The sequence below is a fragment of the Pseudopodoces humilis genome, chromosome 7, assembly GCF_049639895.1.
Source record: "Pseudopodoces humilis isolate 2021_Gansu_Grassland_sample_001 chromosome 7, ASM4963989v1, whole genome shotgun sequence".
In the NCBI taxonomy this organism is placed as follows: Eukaryota; Metazoa; Chordata; class Aves; order Passeriformes; family Paridae; genus Pseudopodoces; species Pseudopodoces humilis.
In genome coordinates this window covers 40,041,037-40,059,989 of record NC_142206.1, presented here as the reverse complement: position 1 = coordinate 40,059,989, position 18,953 = coordinate 40,041,037, and the positions used below count along the sequence as shown (strand labels likewise).

Below are 18,953 nucleotides of genomic sequence, written 5' to 3'. Positions count from 1 at the left end.
TTAAAATCCTATAGATTAATTTTACACAAAATAGAGAACTCATGTCTAAAGTCAAGTTGCTTAGATGTTTGGGATTCACAGCTGTACATCACTGGATGGGTCAGGAAGGCCAAAGCATGGCTGAAGTTGAATTTTGCAAGGGATGCAAAGTATTCCAAGAAGGGCCTCTATAGGTACGTCAGCCAGAAAAGAAAGGTCAAAGAAAGTGTCCCCCTTGGACAAACACGACTGGCAAACTGGTAACAATGCACAAGGAAAAGACTCAGATACTCAACAACATTTTGCCTCAGTCTTCACTGACAACCCTATGCCTCCTGAGTGGACGAACTGCAAGACAGGGACTAGGGGTGCAAAGTCACTCCCATGATAAGAGAAGATCAGGCTTATGATGACCTGAAGAACCTGAATATATGTAAGTCTATGGGACCTGATGAGATACATCCCAGAATACTCAGGGAATTTACTACCGTACTTGTCAAGCCACTCTCCATGATATCTCGAAAATGGACAGTCAGGTGAAGTATCTAGTGACTGGGAAAAGAAAAACACTGCACCTATTTTAAAAAAGGGTAAAATGAAGGACCCTGGAAACTACTGACCTGTGAGTCTCACCTCTGTGCCTGGGAAGATCATCCCAGAAGCTATGCTAAGGTACATGGAGGTCATTAGAGACAACCAGCATGGCTTCATCAAGGGCAAGTTCTGCCTGACCCACCTAGTGGCCTTCTATGATGGAATGGATAAAGGAAGAGCTATGGATGTCATCTATCTTGACTTCTTTAAGGCCTTTGACATGCACCTCCACAACATCCTTCTTTCTAAAGTGGAGAGAGATGATTTGATGGATGGGACTATTTCCTGGACAAGGAACTGGCTGGGTGATCACATCTAGAGGATAGGGGACAATGGCTCAACTTCCAGATGGTGATGAGCGACAAGCGGTGTCCCTCAGATGACTGGGATGAGCCCGGTTTCGTATCTTCATCAATGACATAGTGGCATTGAGTGCACCTTCACCAAGTTTGCAGAGGACACCAAGCTGAGTGGTGTGGGTGACATACCTCATGGACAGGATGCCATCTACAGGTGCCTAGAAAAGTTTGAGAAGTAGGCCCATGGGAACCTCATGTGGCCAAGTACAAGGTTCTGCACCTGGATCAGGGCAGCCCTCAATATAGGCTGGGCAAAGATGGAATCGAGAGCAGCCCTGCCAAGAAGGACTTGGGGGTGCTGGTGGATGAAAAGCTGGACATGAAACAGCTCGCAGCCCAGAAACCTGTACCTATCATTGCATATCACTGAGCTCTAAACCAAAATACATAAAAGACATGCACTAGCAAGTAATGAAAACAGTCTGTTCAGAACTGCACATCCAACAAATCCCCAGGAACAGATAATTTCTTTAAAAAATATCAGGAGGTAGAAAATTATTCATTCATATAAAGTTCATGCACATTCTTAGCAATTCACAAATTATTATTAATGATCGATCACTTTAGAAGCAAAGAGAAGGGAAATAACCATGAAGATATTATTGTAAAGTCTAGCAGAGTATGCAAGGATAGAAACAAGTAAACAGAATACCACTGTCCTTTGATTCAGCAGACATCATACCAACCCAACTCTAACTAATGAGCAGATAGAACAGATGTTTTTGCACCCTGATATCACGTATCGAAGAAAAACATTCAAAAACCAGTATCTTGGATTAAATTATATAACAGGTATAAAATCAACAAAGACATATCAAATATTTACAACAGCTTTCCTATTTTCAAAGCAGCATTTTGTCTCTGTGAATGAAAAGGGGCAGCATCCCCAAGCACTCTACCAAAAAGAACCAAAAAACAAAAGCAATCTACTCCAGATTATGCTCAGGTGAAAGACATCTATATATCTTTGCTTTAAAAATATAAATACAGAGAACATGGTGTACATATATTAAAAACAAAACCTCCACTGAACAAATACACACTTCATACAACCTCAGAAAGATTTGAGAATAAGGTATGTATTTAATTTCTTAATAAATCATTGAAAATCTTGTAGCCTGTATTATATATAAATCAACAAAAACATTCTTACCTAGGGCCTCTAGGGCCTTCAAAACGTGCAGATCTGGGAGGATCTGGAAGCAATCCACCTGACCTCACTGGTTTATCCTGCACAATAGGCGTGTGTGTTGAAGACACTGCAGATGTGCCTTTCAGTTCCCCACACTGATTTTCAGATGAAATATTTACAGTTTGTTTACTAAGATGACCTTGAGATTTTCCGTGGTCAGATGAGCCAAAGGATGAACCTACTTGAGAATGGTAAGGTGAATAGCTAGTTGAACTAGCTATTTTTGATGAATAGGTACCAGGGGTGGGAAGAAGAGCTGGCCTTGGTGTTTCAGTAGCTTGACTGCTTTGAGAACTGGATCCTGAAGGGACAGAGGAATTGGATAACTGAGACACAGAAGAGAGAGGTGGGGGGACCAGTGGAGGTGTAGTTGAAGGTAATGTTGGAGGCATAATAGGAATGCCACCTTGACCAGTTTGGGAATACGGAATAAATGGAGGTGGCAGCGAAACATTTGCAGGATATTGATTCTTCAGATTTTGGAGTGAGGTCACTTTTTCCTGCAGATGTGACTGAGTGACTTTCATCTGTTCATCCCATGCTTTCCACTGTTTCTCATACTCTTGAAGCTGGTCTTTATGAGGGTAGGTTTGAAGCTGATGTTGCCACTGCTGGTTCATTGATCGCTCCCAATCTTTATGAAGCTGCTGGAACTGTTTTTGCTGTGCCTCATAATGTCGCAGCTGCATGTCCACTGACATTGTCTGCAATGAGAGGACAAGAATAGGTTCAAAACACCTCAGACAGTCAGTTACTCTCAGAGCCATGTATTTCAGTATCACTAGTAATAGCATAATTTCTGATGACTTGGCCACAAGCCTGAAGAACTACACTGAAACAAAAGCAAACACCAACAGAGACATCTAAAGTCATCGTGAAAATGAATGTATTTTACAACCATATACTGTATCTGTGTATAGAAGACTTCAACAGGACAGCTGAAGAAACATAATCTGTATAAACGGTATTATTACTGGATCCTAACAATGCCTGAAGCCCAAATCAATCTTCATATATATACACTATGTGACTATTTCTCAAGGTTCCAGTTTTTGCTGTTAACCTGCTCAGAATTGCCTTAGCTGTCTGCAATTATTCTTCTCTAAGCCTTTGCCAGATTTTATTTGCACAAATGAAGCTTTTTTCAAGGAGTTCTGTCTTTCATTATGTGAGGGTATCATAATAGTCATGCCTTGATCTTGCCTGAGATTTTAAAGTTTTATCCAAAGATATTTAAAAAAAACAAAGGCAGACAGCCCAATCTACAAAGAAATGCTTAATATATGAACTCTACCAACCCAGTAAAAGCTGACTCAACTCTCTAATACAGTAATCAACTTCTACTTAAAGGCTTAAAGGTTACAATACTGGTTTCAACTGATTACTTGAGTTAAAAATAATGTGAGCTACTGATTTTCTTAATTACATTTACTGTCTATTTTTGGCATCTACATTTATCATTGTACATATTTATTTTTGTAAAAAAGAGCAGCTTCCAAATTACTCTGTGCAATCACCTGTTTATCTGACCTTTCTGAACTGTTTCTCCAGTGGCAAAACATTCAAAGCTGAGTAAATTCAATATTGTGTTGCTCCTGTATTACCTAGGTACATCTGAAAAAAATCTTACGAGAAGTGTAAAGTCTTGTAATTCTCATCCTACTGAAGCTTCATCACCATCTGTCAATGCCTTTTTCATTCTGAAGTTGAGTGACAGTAGGGAAAATGGATATAAACTTCTACCCAAGCAGAAAAAATAGCTAGACAAATGAGCCAACCACCACAAATTATTCAACTATGTATTTTTCAGCAGACTTTGAGTGCTGGGTCACCCAGGATGTGTATCAAACACCACCTCCTTAGTGTCTCACCTCTAAGTGTGGAGGCTGTTGCATGATCTGTTGATACTGCTGTACTATCTGCTGCAGCTGAGCATGCTTCTGCATTATTCTCTGATACTGAAACCCAACCCGGTGATGGGGGTGCTGCTGCCATTGAGCTGCTGCTGCTTGCAGTTGTTGCAATCTCAAATCTTCCTCAGGGTCATCAGGAGGTTCAATATTGAGCTACAGAAAAAGGCAAATACTATAAATAAAGGGAAGCTGTTTCTGACAGAAAAAAAAAAATACACTTGGTCACTACACATTTTACAGGAACCTTCTCACTGCTCCTTACTTTATCACTCTATTGCAGTGTTCCAGCCACCCACATCTTCTGGAAGGTTGATATTTATCCCACCTTTTCTTAATGTGAACACATATTTTCTTAATGTGAACAGTCCAACCTAAAGGTTAGGCTGATGGCAATTGGGTTATTCATACATAAAGAAACTACCTACAGGAAAGAGATTAATGAGAATCTGTTATCTTTCACTCAAGCACATGTAATGAGAAACAGTGGTTTTTGAAGATGGGTAAAGTAACTCCAAGTGCATTATTTTTGCCACTTCGTAGGAACGTGCACACTGTTAGTAAAAGTAGAACACATATTGTTCAAACATCAATCATGACCTCCCATCTATTATACAGTAACTATTACTGAGCACGCTGACAAAAAAGACCTCTGTGCAAAATTCTTGGCTTTTAGACCAACTCTAACACACAGAGAGAAGGAGAGGCAGAATTCATAAACTCAAATTCATTCCAGGGAGGAATTAAGAAATGTCTTAAGCATTTCTTTTTTCTCAACTACTGAGTACCTACCAGATCTTGATATCATGAAGTGTTCTGACAGACAAAGACGACAACATTGTAGAGGGTGAGGGAGAGTCAGCTCAGACTTGTTTGGTGCACGTGTGGGTGAATATGCAATTTTATAGACAAGAAGTGTATTTCCTAATTGGTGCAGCTTTAGCAAATTTTATTAAGACTGCTTTGCAACATTTAGTTATCATTACAAAGTATACATGAGAATTTGATGGCATTAATTTTCCCGGGGTTTTGGCTCATCTAGGACACAAATGGAGTGGCATCATTTTACAAAGCCTACCTGAGTTTCAGTGGATGTAAGAGAAGATTCATCTTCTTTGGATACTGGAGGCAGGGATTCATTGAGAGGAGAAGGTTCAGACTGCTGATTTGAAGCACTCATTTTCCCTTCTTCAGACTTTGCCCTCTGCTCATCCTTCACTACTGGACTTTTCATCTGCTGCTGTCCCTGAGCATGGGCTTTTGCCCTTTGCTGCAGGCTGAGCAGATGCTGCTGGTACCAGTATTGCTGCTGTTCCTGTAACAGATGTAAATTTTCTAAGACAGTTTTCACAAGAAAAACAAGAGAAAATCATTAATGATAGTCACTAGAATCATACTGTAGGAAAGTTTTCGAAACTGTTTTGAGGAAAAACTCACTTCTTCAGCAACAGTATTGCAATGGATGTCAGAAGATCAAATCAAAATTCAGAAACCAGTATGTGATGCAAAGAAACCACAACAGAATTTATTTTTTAGCCCAACAAGATTACTATTCTATAACTATAGCAAACAGTACTAACAAAAATCTGGAGCACAGGCAATAATAATCAAAAATACCACAGACATGCTGTAAGTACCATATTTATTGGTTTTAGAGATTTTTATATCTAAGAACTACAATAAAGAGAAAAAGAAGGAAATGTACGGAAGAGATGAAGAGGATGAACTGAGAACACAGACAGTAGACTGAAAATGACAGCTGAGAAACTGTGGTGAAGATGTTTGAATAAAGCTATGGAAAGTCATAAGAACAGTCAGAACCAGTATATAGTGAAGATTATGTATCATCTGAATTCTCATTAACCTGATTCATTCAATAGCTGAAGAAGGAAGTAGATATGTTTGCACCCCAAAAAATGATCCATCTAAGAAATAATAAGCTTTCAGTTTTAAATACTTCAGGGTAGAATTGAGAGTATTCAAGGCAGATGACAGAACCTTCAAAAAGTAAGCTGCCACTAATATGAAGAACAAAAGACTGAAGATAAGTATTTCAACACTTAAGTAGTAATGTCTTGAAGAGACCTGAATAAGAACCAACAGTTCTGTATCTTTTCCAATATGAGAAACATCAGGCATCAAATGAATAGAAAGACATCTGTGGGAGACTGCTCTTCACCTGACACTGTCTTGTGCCACCAGAGTCCCTATTAGAGACCTCTCTATGGGCTAAAATTCTGTTGATTCAAGACATAGCTCAGAAAAATCTACATATTTTAATAATGAATATACCATTTACAGCTAAGGCAGCTCCTGTATCTTATGAAAGTATTGTTACCCTTGATTTTTAAGTTGTTCTCTTAGCATCTGCTTTTAGTCATTATCAAAGACAGAATGATAAGATACTGTACTTTTTGGTCTAACCTAAAAACCATTCTTGTGCTCTCAGTTCCCTCACCTCTGAGAATCTGTGACTGAACTCCATCTTTTTATACCTTCTGTTCTTCCTTTCCATCCAAGCATGCACAGTTAAGAAAAAACACCTATATAAAGCCCAGTCAGAAACAGAAAAGAATCCAAAAGATGCAGGCATTTTAAAATAAAAGGGTGACAACATCACAGCAGTAAGTGCTGTCTGATGAGATTTCGCAAAAGTGAATCACTCTGCCCATCTTAAACAAGAGTAACTTTCTTCTAGACACCTACCTCATGCTCAGATCAGAAATTATGTTTTCTCTTGGTAGTAAACATGAATATGGAACTGTATTTTTAAAAAAATACTTCTGTATCTTGGAAATGAGGTGAATCAAATGAGAGACTATGCTTCACAGACTTTAAATTGACCATGCAATTATTCCTGCCATGAATCTTTTCAATATGTCTCAGAAGAGCTGCCATAGTTTTAGATGGAAGATACGCATTCACACTGCAGCATAGACTCTGTCAGAAACCTTCAACAACATGGTGAAATAAGTGCAACTCAAGGCAGAAGCATACTTTCCCAGCTATATAAAACCTGATTTAATTCTCCATCTCAAAAGGCTCTATAAGGTGATTTGCCATCATGTGCTAGATGCTATGATGGGTGAGCACATGTTCTACTGCCACAAAATTGTTGTCTCCACAGATCCCTTTTGCTTCCTCCTCATTCCACTAACTGGACACAGGGCTATAACTCATATTATGACATGGGCTTTCCAGAGCTATGATAATATAATTACCTATTATTTTCAGCAGATGAAACAGTGACATCTATTACTGTGCTACCTGAAAAGCAGAAGAAAAGCAGAAAGGTAGATTTTTACAGCTTAGTTGGAGCAAAACAGAAGTGCTAGTGTAGAAAATTTTTCATGATGAAGAGTTCAGTTATTTGAGCGCTTATGTCCTCACAGTGACTTGTCATCCAACTGGACTTGCCATTTTTCAAGACCAGTTAGAATCCTTAAGCCCAAGGAAAACACAAGCATCAAAACAGGCCCTTTTCCATCTTTGGCTGACCAAGAGACTAGGCCTGTTGTATTTTACATGAACACTGAAATCAGCACTATCAACTCCTGACCAGAGGACATACCACCAAACATGTTAATGTGAAGTCCACACCAAAAGAGAACTCCAAAGTTAATATAGGTGACCCTAAGGCCATAACATAATACCTATTTGGGGGGACACCCTGTCCTTTCCAGGTGAAAATTGCAAAAGAATGGTTTAGCACCCTCTATAAAACAAAGCGGCTGTTTAAAGAGCGCAGCAGTCGGCTAAATGGTGAGGTGATAAAGCTGAGGTAGCTTTAACAGATGTAGATAAATGCATATTTATGGGTACAGACGTATCCACACATCCTTGGAGCAGGAAGAGCATTGCCAGCAGGTTGAGGGAGGTGATCCTGCCCCTCTACTCAGTCCTAGTGAGGCCACACCTGGAGTTGTGTCCAGTTCTGGACTCCTTAGTACAAGAGAGACTTGAACTCCTGGAACAAGTCCAGTGGAAGGCAATGAAGATGCCAAGGGAATGGAGCATGGCTCTCTAATAAGGACAGGCTGAGGGAGCTGGGCCTGTTCAGCCATGAGAAGATACAACTGAGAGGGGACCTTGTCAATGTACACAAGTGTCTGAAGGAAGGGTGTTAAGAAGAAGTATCCAGGCTCCTCTTGGTGATGCCAAGGAACATGGAAAGGGGCAATGGGCAGAAAAGGATGTGCAGGAAGTTTCACCTGAATATGAGAAAGAACTTTTCTACCATGAAGGGGACTGAGCACTGTGACAGATTCCCCAGAGAAATTGTGGAGTCTCTCTCACTGAAGATATTCAAGAACTGTCTGGAATACACAGCCCTGTGCCATGTACTCTGGGATGACCCTGCTTGAGCAGGAAGGTTGAACCAGATGACCTGCTGTGGCCCCTTCCATCCTTATCCATTCTGTGATACTGTAAACAAATAGCAGCAGACATCACCTAAGTATCAGAAGGAACATTAAGAAATACCACAGTTATTTTCACTGGATTTGACAAGAATCCATCAATTTAATACAACTATATACCCATGGAAGAAACTACGCTAGACTCACAACACTGTCAAGGCAAAGAACAGTATTGTAGACAGGAAAGGAAAATAATAAAACACCAACTCACGGCAAATTGCGTAATATTTTCTGAGTTAAGAGAAAAACACTGATAAATTTGTCTGCAGCCACTGTTACTGTGGGATGAGAATGGAAAGAATTGCTTTCAATTGCCAGTTTAAACAACAGTTTAATAGGATAAATTGACAAATGACAAATTACACTGTTTCTTTACTTGGCTGTTCGTATTACTGAAAAGCAAGAAAGCATCACTACACTTAGCTTTTCCTATTCCTATTGTGTAAGAACTTGTTACTCCAAATCCTGTCTAATTTTACAGCCTAATATAGCCAAAATTGTATCAATCTGTTGTAACAAATTTATGACCAGGAAAATATCCTGTTCCTTTTGAATTAACACTGAATTGTGAATGAGAGCAAGCAAACTACTCAAGATAGAAGCAGCTTGTACAAACATTCATAAATCAGACAACATAAGTATCAGTATTCTGCTGCTTCCATATGTGCACCACAATAAAGCATTATTTGCAACTCTTCTGGAGAGTATTTACTATTTTATCATTGAGCTCAAAAATTTAAGAAGTCAACAAGCTGCCTCAATACCAAATTAACACCACTTTCTACATGTGACTTTTTGAAGTTTTGGCTTTGTAATTAAAAAAATAAGTCCTACTGTTATCACTGTAAAAGATCAATTAGTACTGTCCAAAACCTCCATAAAATTGAGTGAAATTAACTGAAACTACTTTGCCAGGCAGTAATTACCTATATGGTACAAATGTAAAAATTGAATTTATACATATACAATTAAAAAGGTGTCCCAGCAATTAGCAAATCTGAAGTGCCACTGACTTCAATATGACACAATAGGATTTTAGCAAACCTAGCTTCAAACCAGAACCCTAAGATCAATTTGCCAAAAAAGTAAATTTAAATAAAAAAAATTTAAAGTATGCACTTCAATTTTGTTCTTGCAGGTGAATCCAAATAAGATAACTCTAAACCCATGCAAAAGCCTCCGTGAATCTGCCTGGCTCATGTACGTAGCTGGGGGCCTCAACACACACGCCTTGCTGTGCATGCTGAACCTTAAGCCTGGATTGTCCCTCACAATGCAGATGAATGGTCCCATCGAGCTCACTGGCACTGGTCTCATTTAGGAAGTGAAACACACAAACATTTTGCAGTATTTTGGTCCTAGTAAACACATAAAAAACCAAAGCAATAACATTTTTCACTTCAAGGCATTTCAGAACATTTCCCTCCAATGCCCTATGCAATTTTTTACTGGAAGATCAAGCACATGTAGCATGAAATGTGGATTAAGTCTAAGTAGAGGGCAGATATGTACTGCAACAGAAACAATTCTGCAGCTTTAACTGTATGCGGTAAGATTAAAATAGTCACAACTCTACACTGATCAGGCAGACAACTGCAACTCAACCCCTTTAAAAAACTATAATAAAGAAATCGCTGAAAACAAGTGACATCCACAATGTGCAACACACAAACGGACTGCTGCATCTCACAACAAGCCAGACGAAGCCAACAGGTGCGGGTTAGGTCGCCCACATGCTGTACTTTGGAATACATTCTCCAGAGACCAACACACGCTCAAGAAAATTAAAGTCAGACACGATTTACACTTTTCCCTGAACAATTTTTCTCAAGATATGACAATTTGTTACACCCCTACCACCAACTGACATATCAGCCTCTATGAAGCTTCCCCTGAGCTGTGCCATTACCACACTTTCACGGATTGCGTCCAAATCCTTTCAGTATTTACTAACCGCCCTTACTCGGGGACCTTTGCAACACCCCGTATCTGCCAGCGGCCCATCGCCACCGCTGCCCTGGCGACTCCCCGCTGCCAGCCGGGCCGGCTTACCTGGGGAGTCATGGTGGAGGGGTCCGGCTGCTCCGTGCCACCGCCCTCCTTGGCGGCACCTTGCGCGGCCTCCGGCTGGGCAGCGGCGGCCGGGGGCAAGGACGGCTGGGGCGGGGGGAAATGAGCCTGCGAGGGCTTGACCGGGGGAGGGATGGAGGGTGCCAGGCCGGGCTGCGCGGGCTGGGAAGGAGAAGCCTGGGAGGAGAGCAGGTAGGGCTGGGGGTGTGCCATGTATCCCTGGGCAGGAGGCGGCAGGTAGGGCTGGGAGGCGGTGGCCGGCGGGGGCTCCAGGTAGGAGGGCGGGGGCTCGGAAAAGGAGGGGGGCGGCTGGGAGGGCTGCGCCCGGGGCAGGTAGGGCTGGAGCGGCGGGGACTGGGCTGGGGGCGGCTGGGCAGGGGGCAGGTAAGGCTCGGCCTGGGGCGGCGGTAGGTATGGCTGGGCGGGGGGCAGGTAGGGCTGAGCGGCGGGCTGGGGGGAGGGCGGCGGCGAGGACAGCCCCTTGCCCGGGGGCCCCGGCCCGGCGCGCCCCGGCCCGCCCCAGCCCCCGCGCCCGCCCGGCGGCTCCTGCCCATCGCGGCCCCGGGACGCGGGGGGCGGCTTGCGGGGCGGCGGCTCGCGGTGGCCGTCCTGCTTCGGGTAGCTGGGGACCGGCGCCGGCCCCGGCGGCACCGGCGCCTGCTGCTGCCAGTCGGTGAAGGAGCCGGGCAGCGGCGGCGGCGGCAGCCCCGGCGGGGGTGGCCCCGGTGGCGGCGGGGGGCCCAGAAGTACGGACTGCAGCTGCTTCTGGTGCATTTGCTGGAGCTGCTGCAGCTGGGCCAGGTGCTGCTCCTGCAGGCTCAGGAACCCCGAGGAACCGGCGGGCGGCGGCGCGGCGGCGGGGGGCGCGGGCCCTGGCGGCGGGTAGCTGGGAAGCGGCATCGGTGGAACGGCGGGAGGCGGCACGCTGGGGGGCGGGATGGGCAGCGGCGGGGGCGGGATGGAGGTAGGGGGCGGCGGGTAGTGCCCAGCCGCCCCGTACAAGCCCCAGGCCGGGTACATGGCGGAACGCGGAGCGGACACAGGCCGCGGCGGCGGCGGGGGGCGGCGCAGGGCGCCTGCGCGGGGAGACCCCACCCCGCCGGGCAGTCGAGTATGGGCGCCCCGCCAGAGCGCCCCGCCGGGCGGGTGGCAGCGCCGCCTAGCGGACAGCTGCCTCCTGCGCGGGGCCGAGGGCGGAGGCCAGCTCGGAGCGGCACATCCCGCCCGCCCCGCCGGGACAAGGGACGGGACGGAAGGGGACGGGACACGGGCAGGCGACAGATGGGAGCCACTGCGGGCCCGGCGCGCGGCGCACCGCTGTGTGTAGGGGTGCCGCCAGGCGCTCCGCAAGCTAGGCTGTGTATGGCGGGCCCGGAGCTCCTGAGGGCCGTGGTGTCCCCGGGGCGGCGGCGCCGGTGCCCTCGGTTACCCACGCTAAAGTGTGAGTTAAACAAACAAGTATGTTCTGTAGGCAGTTAGCAGTGATTTATGCCAAGTGCTGAAGGTACATCGTAGGGAAGAGGTTCGTGTGGGTGTATGTGTGAATTGTAGTAGCTGGGCAGTGAAGCCCGAGTGGCCAAGGGTCAGCAGGACACCAGCACTGCAGTGCGTCTCTGCTTGGTCTCTTGTGCAAGCACAAAAACCCTGAGCCATTTCTGTCATGTTCAGTCTCTAGTTCATGACTGTTGAATCAAGGATCCCTGGACAGTGGAGAAAGACAGGTGTGGAGGAAAGGTCCTAAGACTTTTCAGTCAGGAGAAATATCAAGATCATTACATTGTTAGACAGAGCAGAAGCTTTATCCTCTCTGTTGGAAAAGCTGGACTTTATGTTCATTTGTTGTTAAATTTCAAGAAATCCACAGAGGAGCTATACCATGAATCTGCAAGAAAATATTTGACTAAATTCAACTGAGATGCAAGTATTTAAGAAAACTATCTTCATTTCATACTTACAGAACTGCCTTTTCTATTCTTTAGTATCCCTTCTTTTCATTTTGAGGTGATTATTGATCCTTTTCTATTTAGCGTGGTCTGTTTAGATTTCTCTTGCAGTGAATATGACTTTCAGATAGCATTTATTTTTAGCCCTCATCTAGTGTTCATTGTGCTGTACTTAGCATTTATATACCTGAGTTCTATGGGCCAGTTTAAGCTTTTGAAAGTCTGTCCTTCCCATATATGGAATTCCTGTTGCAAACATCCTTTAATTTATCCTCCTGATCCATTCACTCTATGTGAGATCTCATGTGATCAGTTTACTAACAGTTATTTCCTGCAGGTAGGTGTCTCCCACTATTTTTGCTGTTTGTTGTGATTACTCAATATTGTCAAGAGACTTGTTACTTCCCTTATGAGGGAATACATGTACCTAAACGTTTTCAGGGCAATTGTTGTCCAGCCTACACTGTGGAAGCCAAAATGTAACTTCCAAATAACTTGACAGATGCTTTTTCAAAATTCAAATCTGGTTTAGATTGCGGTACAGTTGACTCCCACCACACAAAATGGCTTTACCCAATGTTACCTTGTCCCTAAAACAACCCTGTTAAGTTCACATTATGCCCTCTGATTCTTTTATTCAGAATATGTTATTTTTATTTTATTCTGTTCAGTCTGTAACATTAAAGGGTGCCATCATATTGGTTTGGGTCAGGTCTTTTTTTTTTTTTTTAATAGCTCATGTTCTTCCTGCTTCTAAACGCTATTATACCACATTTCAGTTACCCCTCAATTAACCAGTGCCACATCTTGGATCAGCAGCTTAAATTTCTTCATCTGAATCTTAAACCTTCTGGTGGCTCCAGAAAGGAGAATAAATTATTTTCTATCATTCTTTGCATATATTCAGATTTTTTTATGTGGTGCTCCTGTATGTTCTGTGCCTTTTGAAGCTATGGAAACTGGCTACAGCAGGAGGCAGGATGTTAGCAGGGAGGCTGAATTCTCTAGTTACTAAGAAACACTGCAAGCATCTGATATCTAAATCCTGAGCAGGTTTAAACCAACTGCCTGAGTTGTGTCAGGAAGGAATTTCTCTTCTGCTTTTGACTGAGAGAGTTCTTCATTTGTGGGAACATGAAAACATTCTAGTTTGCCAAACTCTTTCCTGCGACAATGATCTTCCCTCCTCTGACATACTGTAAATTGGATCAGACACTGGGATGCCATTGTGTGCATGCAGTAAATATTTTCCTCTGAACCAAGTGTTTGGTACACAGGTTCCCTGGCATTGCAGGAGAAATAGATGATCATTCAGGTGGTCCTCTCCTATTCATCTTCTGACCAGGCTCTTCGAGTTAATAGCCAAGTTTTTTGTCTTACCATAATAAAAATTTCCTCATGCGTTTGCTCACTGCCAATACTTTCTTCTGCTCATGCTCCAACCCTCCTAACACATCTTTAGCAATTGCCTTATACCTATTCCAGATTCCTCATCCTTTTACTGAAACAAGGCAGACTAAAAGGAATAAAAGATTTCAGTAAATGTGCACATTTAGTTTGACTCCTACCCACCATTCATGCTAAATACATATATTTTCATGAAGTCCCTGCAAAAGACATTCTGCTGGCAGGTATAAAAATCCCCAAATTCATCAGGCTGCTGTGCCTTTGACCTCTTACATGCCAGAAAGACTATTATCAAATGTTACCCTAAGTGTCCATTCCTTTCTTCTTTCTTCTCCAGCCTCCTTCTGTTTAGGTTAATTCTAATAACAATTCTAGTTAACTGGAACAATTCTAGTTAACTATTCACTCAAAGAAGTCTTAAAACTAGAATTATTCTGAAAAGCAAGTAAGAGATCTAATCCTACAACTGTTTCTCAGTCCTTGCTTGACTAAACTTGGGTTTCAATTTTCATGACAATACTTGATCATTAGCTTAAAGAAATACGGATTGGATTGAGAGAACAAAACTAAGGATATTATTTTTGAAATGTACATATTATATACTAACTGTAAAATCTCTCCATTGTTGGCTACTTTCTTCCTGGCTGAAGGTGGAGAAAATTAACTTTAATTGTGATAGCCTGGAAGGGGCTAAATTTTCAAAGTGTCAGTATGCTGTTATTTCAGGGATGTTTAATAGGTGAGCCTGCAACAACTGAAGATAGCAGGAGGGGTAGGTCTGATGTGTTCCCAAAGTTTCCTTTGCAGTATCTGTAGAGGTATGGTGCTAGCAAGGAAGTTACCAGGATGTCAGAGCATTTCCCAAAGACAGGAAATTATCTTCACTGAATGCTGTCCAGCATACAGACAGCCAAGTTCAGCTATTATAGAATCGTTAAGGTTAGAAGAGATCTCCAAGGCATCGAGTCCAACCATTAACACCGCACTGCCAAACCCACCACTAAACTGTGCCTCTAAGTGCCACATCCACACTTTAACACTTCCAGGCCCAGTGATTCTACCACTTCCCTAGGCAGCCTGCTTCAATGCTTGAGCACCTTTTCAGTGAAGAAATTTTTCCCAATATCCAATCTTCCCAAGGCACAACTTGAGGCCATTTCCTCTCATCCTGTCACCTATTATCTGGGAGAAGAGACACCCACCTGGCTACACCCTCCTTTCTCTGGTAGTTGTAAAGAGTGGTAAAGTCTTCCCCAAGCGTTTTCTCCAGACTAAAAGCCAGCTCCCCCAGTTGCTTCTCACCAGACTTGTGCTCCAGGCCCTTCACCAGCTCCATTGCCCTTCTCTGGACATGCTTTAGCATCTCAGTGTCTTGTCTTGCAATGAGGGATGCAGAACTAAACACAGGATGCAGCCTCACCAACACCAAGTGAGGCACATCCTCAGCACAACAGGAGGATCGCTTCCCTAGTCCTGCTGGCCACACTATTTCTGATGCAGGCAAGGATGCTGTTGGCCTTTGTGGACACCTCTGCAGCCAAATCAGTGTAAAGGGACTACAGGATAAAGCTCTGTTAAGGTTTGGAAATTTTCTTAATTATATCAAGAATATAAATTTTCAGTCTTCTCCTGTACTACACCGCCAGCATTTTGGCCAGGAAGTGTGCTTTGGCATGTTGGCTCCTGGTGACCCTCTCCTCACCACTCAGCAGAGATCATAAGAGCAAATTATATTGCTAAAAATGAAGGAATAATGGAGGAGGTATAAGAATGCAGAGTTATGGCTTAGAAATACTTTTCCCCCTGCATTTCTTCATGTGGCTTAACAGTTTATTTTCCTTCCCTCCCTGACTACTTCCTTCCCTGCAACAAATTCTGCAGGTCTCTGGAAGACTCTTTATTTGCAACCACTGTTCTTATTCCTCCACAACAACTGTGCTCCCAGCACACATTAATACCTTTGCCCATTAGACACATTCCTTCTCGTCCCTGATAAGTAACAAAAGTGATAAGGCTTTGAAGTGGATAGGACCCAAACAGGAGGGAAAGATCTGGCCTGACCCAACCCTGTCCTGCTGTCCACCACTCTAAATGTAAGCAAAAGGACCGGGCTGCCAGCTAACCAAGTACAGAGAGCAGTCTGAGAGGCCACTAAAACTTAATTCACTGTGCAGTTGAATAAAAGCCCATCAATTCTGAATGAAAATCTAGACCGCTTTCTCAGAAAGTTACCAACTTGTGCATATCTGATGTCTTTTCTGCAGAATACAGATTCTGATTTCACTAAACAGGTGTGAGGTAGCTTCCCAAAGGAATACCTGTCCCACTCCAGGTGCAGGGGTAAGAAACTTTTAAAATCTCTTGTGGTTTCATTCTCAGCCAGAGTTGCATCATCAATGTTTAATTCAGAATGCTGAAATCACTTTCTCCAACGCCAATGGTCCAACTGAGCTAGGCACATTCTTGGTCATGCAGTCCTCTGTTTCCCATTTGCTTCTCCCAGTTGTAGGTAATTGTACCAAGGCAGAGGAGGGATGAATAAAATCAGACCCTTCAAAACAGCTTTTTCTTAGAAAAACAAGGTTAAGAAGACAGTTTGGTTATCCACAGTCCTATGAGCAGAGTTCCAACAAAAGAAGAAAGCAGGATGGCTGGAATCAGAAGGAGCCTTATCCTGGCTCACAGTCCTGGCATTGATGGCTTGACTGGACAGGTTAGAATCGAGGAGCTCCATAATCATCTGGCATCCTCTCAATATTGTACCTGAGAAAGAAGGAAAACTTATGAAGAAAATCCATTCCACATTGCTCCCTTCCTCACTGTGGTGGTGCATCAACCCCCTCTTCCTCCTCAGGGCTGTACTACCATCTCAATGATTCCTGCTAGGCCTTGGCTTTTGTGTACCGAGTTAGGTGGTGAAGCATCCCTCAACCATACCAGAAAGTCTTACATGACTAAGGTGAGAACAGCACTGACCATACTGGGAACTCCTGTTGCTGGTCTGTGGTGAAGGATGAGATTGTCAGTCATCCTCTGACAATCCTATCTAAGTCATGGCCTGAGTGGAATGGTACCAATGTTACTAGAGTTTTGGAAATTCTAGTAGTTACTAATCTGGATTATGGCCAAGATGGAAAATTTATGCATAACTAAAAGCAATCATCTTGTAATTCTATAAGCAGTGATCTTAAGTGAGGCCCTTAGTGCTTTCCTGGACTGCTGTGGGCTGCACCAGAACCTCTCTGAGGAGGTCTCTCAGTCTCAAGGCTGAGATGCTTGAAGGACAATCACTCAAGCCTTGCCTGTTGAGAAATGCAGAAGCATTCCATGTGTTTCACTGAACCTGAGGGGAAGTTTTAACTGGTACCTTTATACATTTATGTATACATCTTTGTGTCAGGGTGCATGCATGTGAATTGGCTGAAATACTTTTTACTGAGTATAGTATGAATATTGCTTCCTGAAACTATAATTAAGTCACTGCTATAATTGTAGTAAACCTTACTGAATCACTTTATAAATGTTTAATCAGTCAACGATTAAGTGCTTCTAAAATCTAATTAAGACAGAGACTGTTGACCAAGTCTGGGACTAAGATTGGATGCAGCTGCACCTGCACTCCATCAGGAGTTTGGAAAGCAAGATCCTTACTGAACCTCCTGACTCAATGGGAGGGTCTTCCTTTGCACTCCTTTGGTCTCCATGCAAAACATTCTAAAGTGATTCTAAGTTGATTTTCCTTTGTATGTTTCATTCTTTAATATTAGAATGAACCATGCCATTAAACTCTGTTAAGCTGCACTGCTACAATGTTATATTAAAAGCTGCTTTTGCTAGTGTATCTTTCACAGTGATTCTTCAAGTGGACGAAATCATTCATTTGTGACACCCATGCAGCAACAGGCTTACAGGCAGACTGAATAGCAAGAAGCTTTGTTGCATTTCTATCTGCAGCTCAGATCCCCAGGAAGAAAAACATTTCTGAAAGTAAAAGTTCTTCATAAAGTTGCTGTTATTCTTTACCTTAAACTCAGCAATCGGACATCTCAAAAAACTCACCATCTCCAAAGAAGGAAAAAAACCTGCTCTTTTGTGATCTGACTTGGGATTAAAGAGCAGATCACCACAGAAAATAAAATTTTTGACATTCAACTTATAATTCACAGAATCCTTTACATTGGAAAAGACTTCTAAGATCACTGAGTCCAGCCTTTGACTGAATATTACCTTGAGAATTAGACCATGACACTAAGTGCCATGGACAGTTATTTCTTGAACATTCCCAGGGATGGTGACTCCATCACCCTTGACAGCCTTTTCCAAAAGTTCATGGTCACAGTGAATAAGGAGAAAAGGTGTTTTGAGAGAAAAATCTTTTGAGCCACATTCTAATTGTAGATCAGTTAAAACTTTACATATCTATAGCAATCAAGCTCCTCATGCTGCAGGAGTATCCTTCTGAGTTGGTTTGGTTTTTTACTCAAGAAGCAAATTCAATCTCTTAGGGTACACAAAGCTACCAAATAGAATATAGAACAAGAATGGTTCTTTTCTTCAAGAACCTATAGAATGCATTTGCCTGGTAGTCCTGCTGCTGCTGGTAAGCAAAACTTATCTATGGAAACACTGGCCTTAAGGAAACCACTTCTTCAGGTAAAGACAAGTGAACATGAAGACTGCAATAAAAATGGGTCTGTGACCAGTCTCTTCCCAGCAGTAACTGTACCTCAACTTCTGTGTAAACACCAGGCCCTTTACTGCAGCCTGCACTACAGGCAATGAAGGAGACAAGTATGTGGGGACAGAATCCCTGTCAGACAAGGATTGCACTGGGCAGGATTCCTTCCTGCCAGGGGGCCCTTACCTGTGCCTGGAAATATACATTATAGGCACTCCAGGGATTTTTCGTATTCTCCGCTTGAGCTCTTTATCCACTGTGGCCACAATGTAACATTTGTGCTGAAAAAAAAAGAAGGCAAGTGAGATTCAACACCAGCAAACCCCGGAAGGGAGTCATGGCTGACCAATGTTCCTATTCAGTGAGCTCACTGAACACAGGAAGACTGAGAGTCCTTAGCAAG

At 43.1% G+C, this 18,953-nt stretch overlaps 2 protein-coding genes across 5 annotated transcripts in view; both read right to left on the bottom strand.

The window, feature by feature from the left end:
- The window catches only part of YLPM1 (YLP motif containing 1), a 35,247-nt gene extending 23,705 nt beyond the window's left edge, over positions 1-11,542 (bottom strand). For all 4 annotated transcript variants that reach the window (XR_015772913.1, XM_014249974.2, XM_014249975.2 and 1 more), the window contains exons 1-4: positions 10,505-11,542; positions 5,113-5,349; positions 3,996-4,190; positions 2,086-2,828 (exon numbers count right to left, since the gene is read on the bottom strand). Coding sequence is in view for 3 of the 4 variants with exons in the window: in XM_014249974.2 (XP_014105449.2) it covers positions 2,086-2,828; positions 3,996-4,190; positions 5,113-5,349; positions 10,505-11,542 (2,213 nt within the window). In the remaining variant the exon portion in view is untranslated. The remainder of the gene's footprint in view (positions 1-2,085; positions 2,829-3,995; positions 4,191-5,112; positions 5,350-10,504) is intronic.
- Positions 11,543-12,983: 1,441 nt separating this feature from the next.
- The window catches only part of FCF1 (FCF1 rRNA-processing protein), an 8,640-nt gene continuing 2,670 nt past the window's right edge, over positions 12,984-18,953 (bottom strand). Inside the window, exons 7-8 of the mRNA XM_005520262.3 lie at positions 18,737-18,831; positions 12,984-16,635 (exon numbers count right to left, since the gene is read on the bottom strand). Of these exons, the coding sequence (XP_005520319.2) occupies positions 16,587-16,635; positions 18,737-18,831 (144 nt within the window). The 3' untranslated portion in view covers positions 12,984-16,586. The remainder of the gene's footprint in view (positions 16,636-18,736; positions 18,832-18,953) is intronic.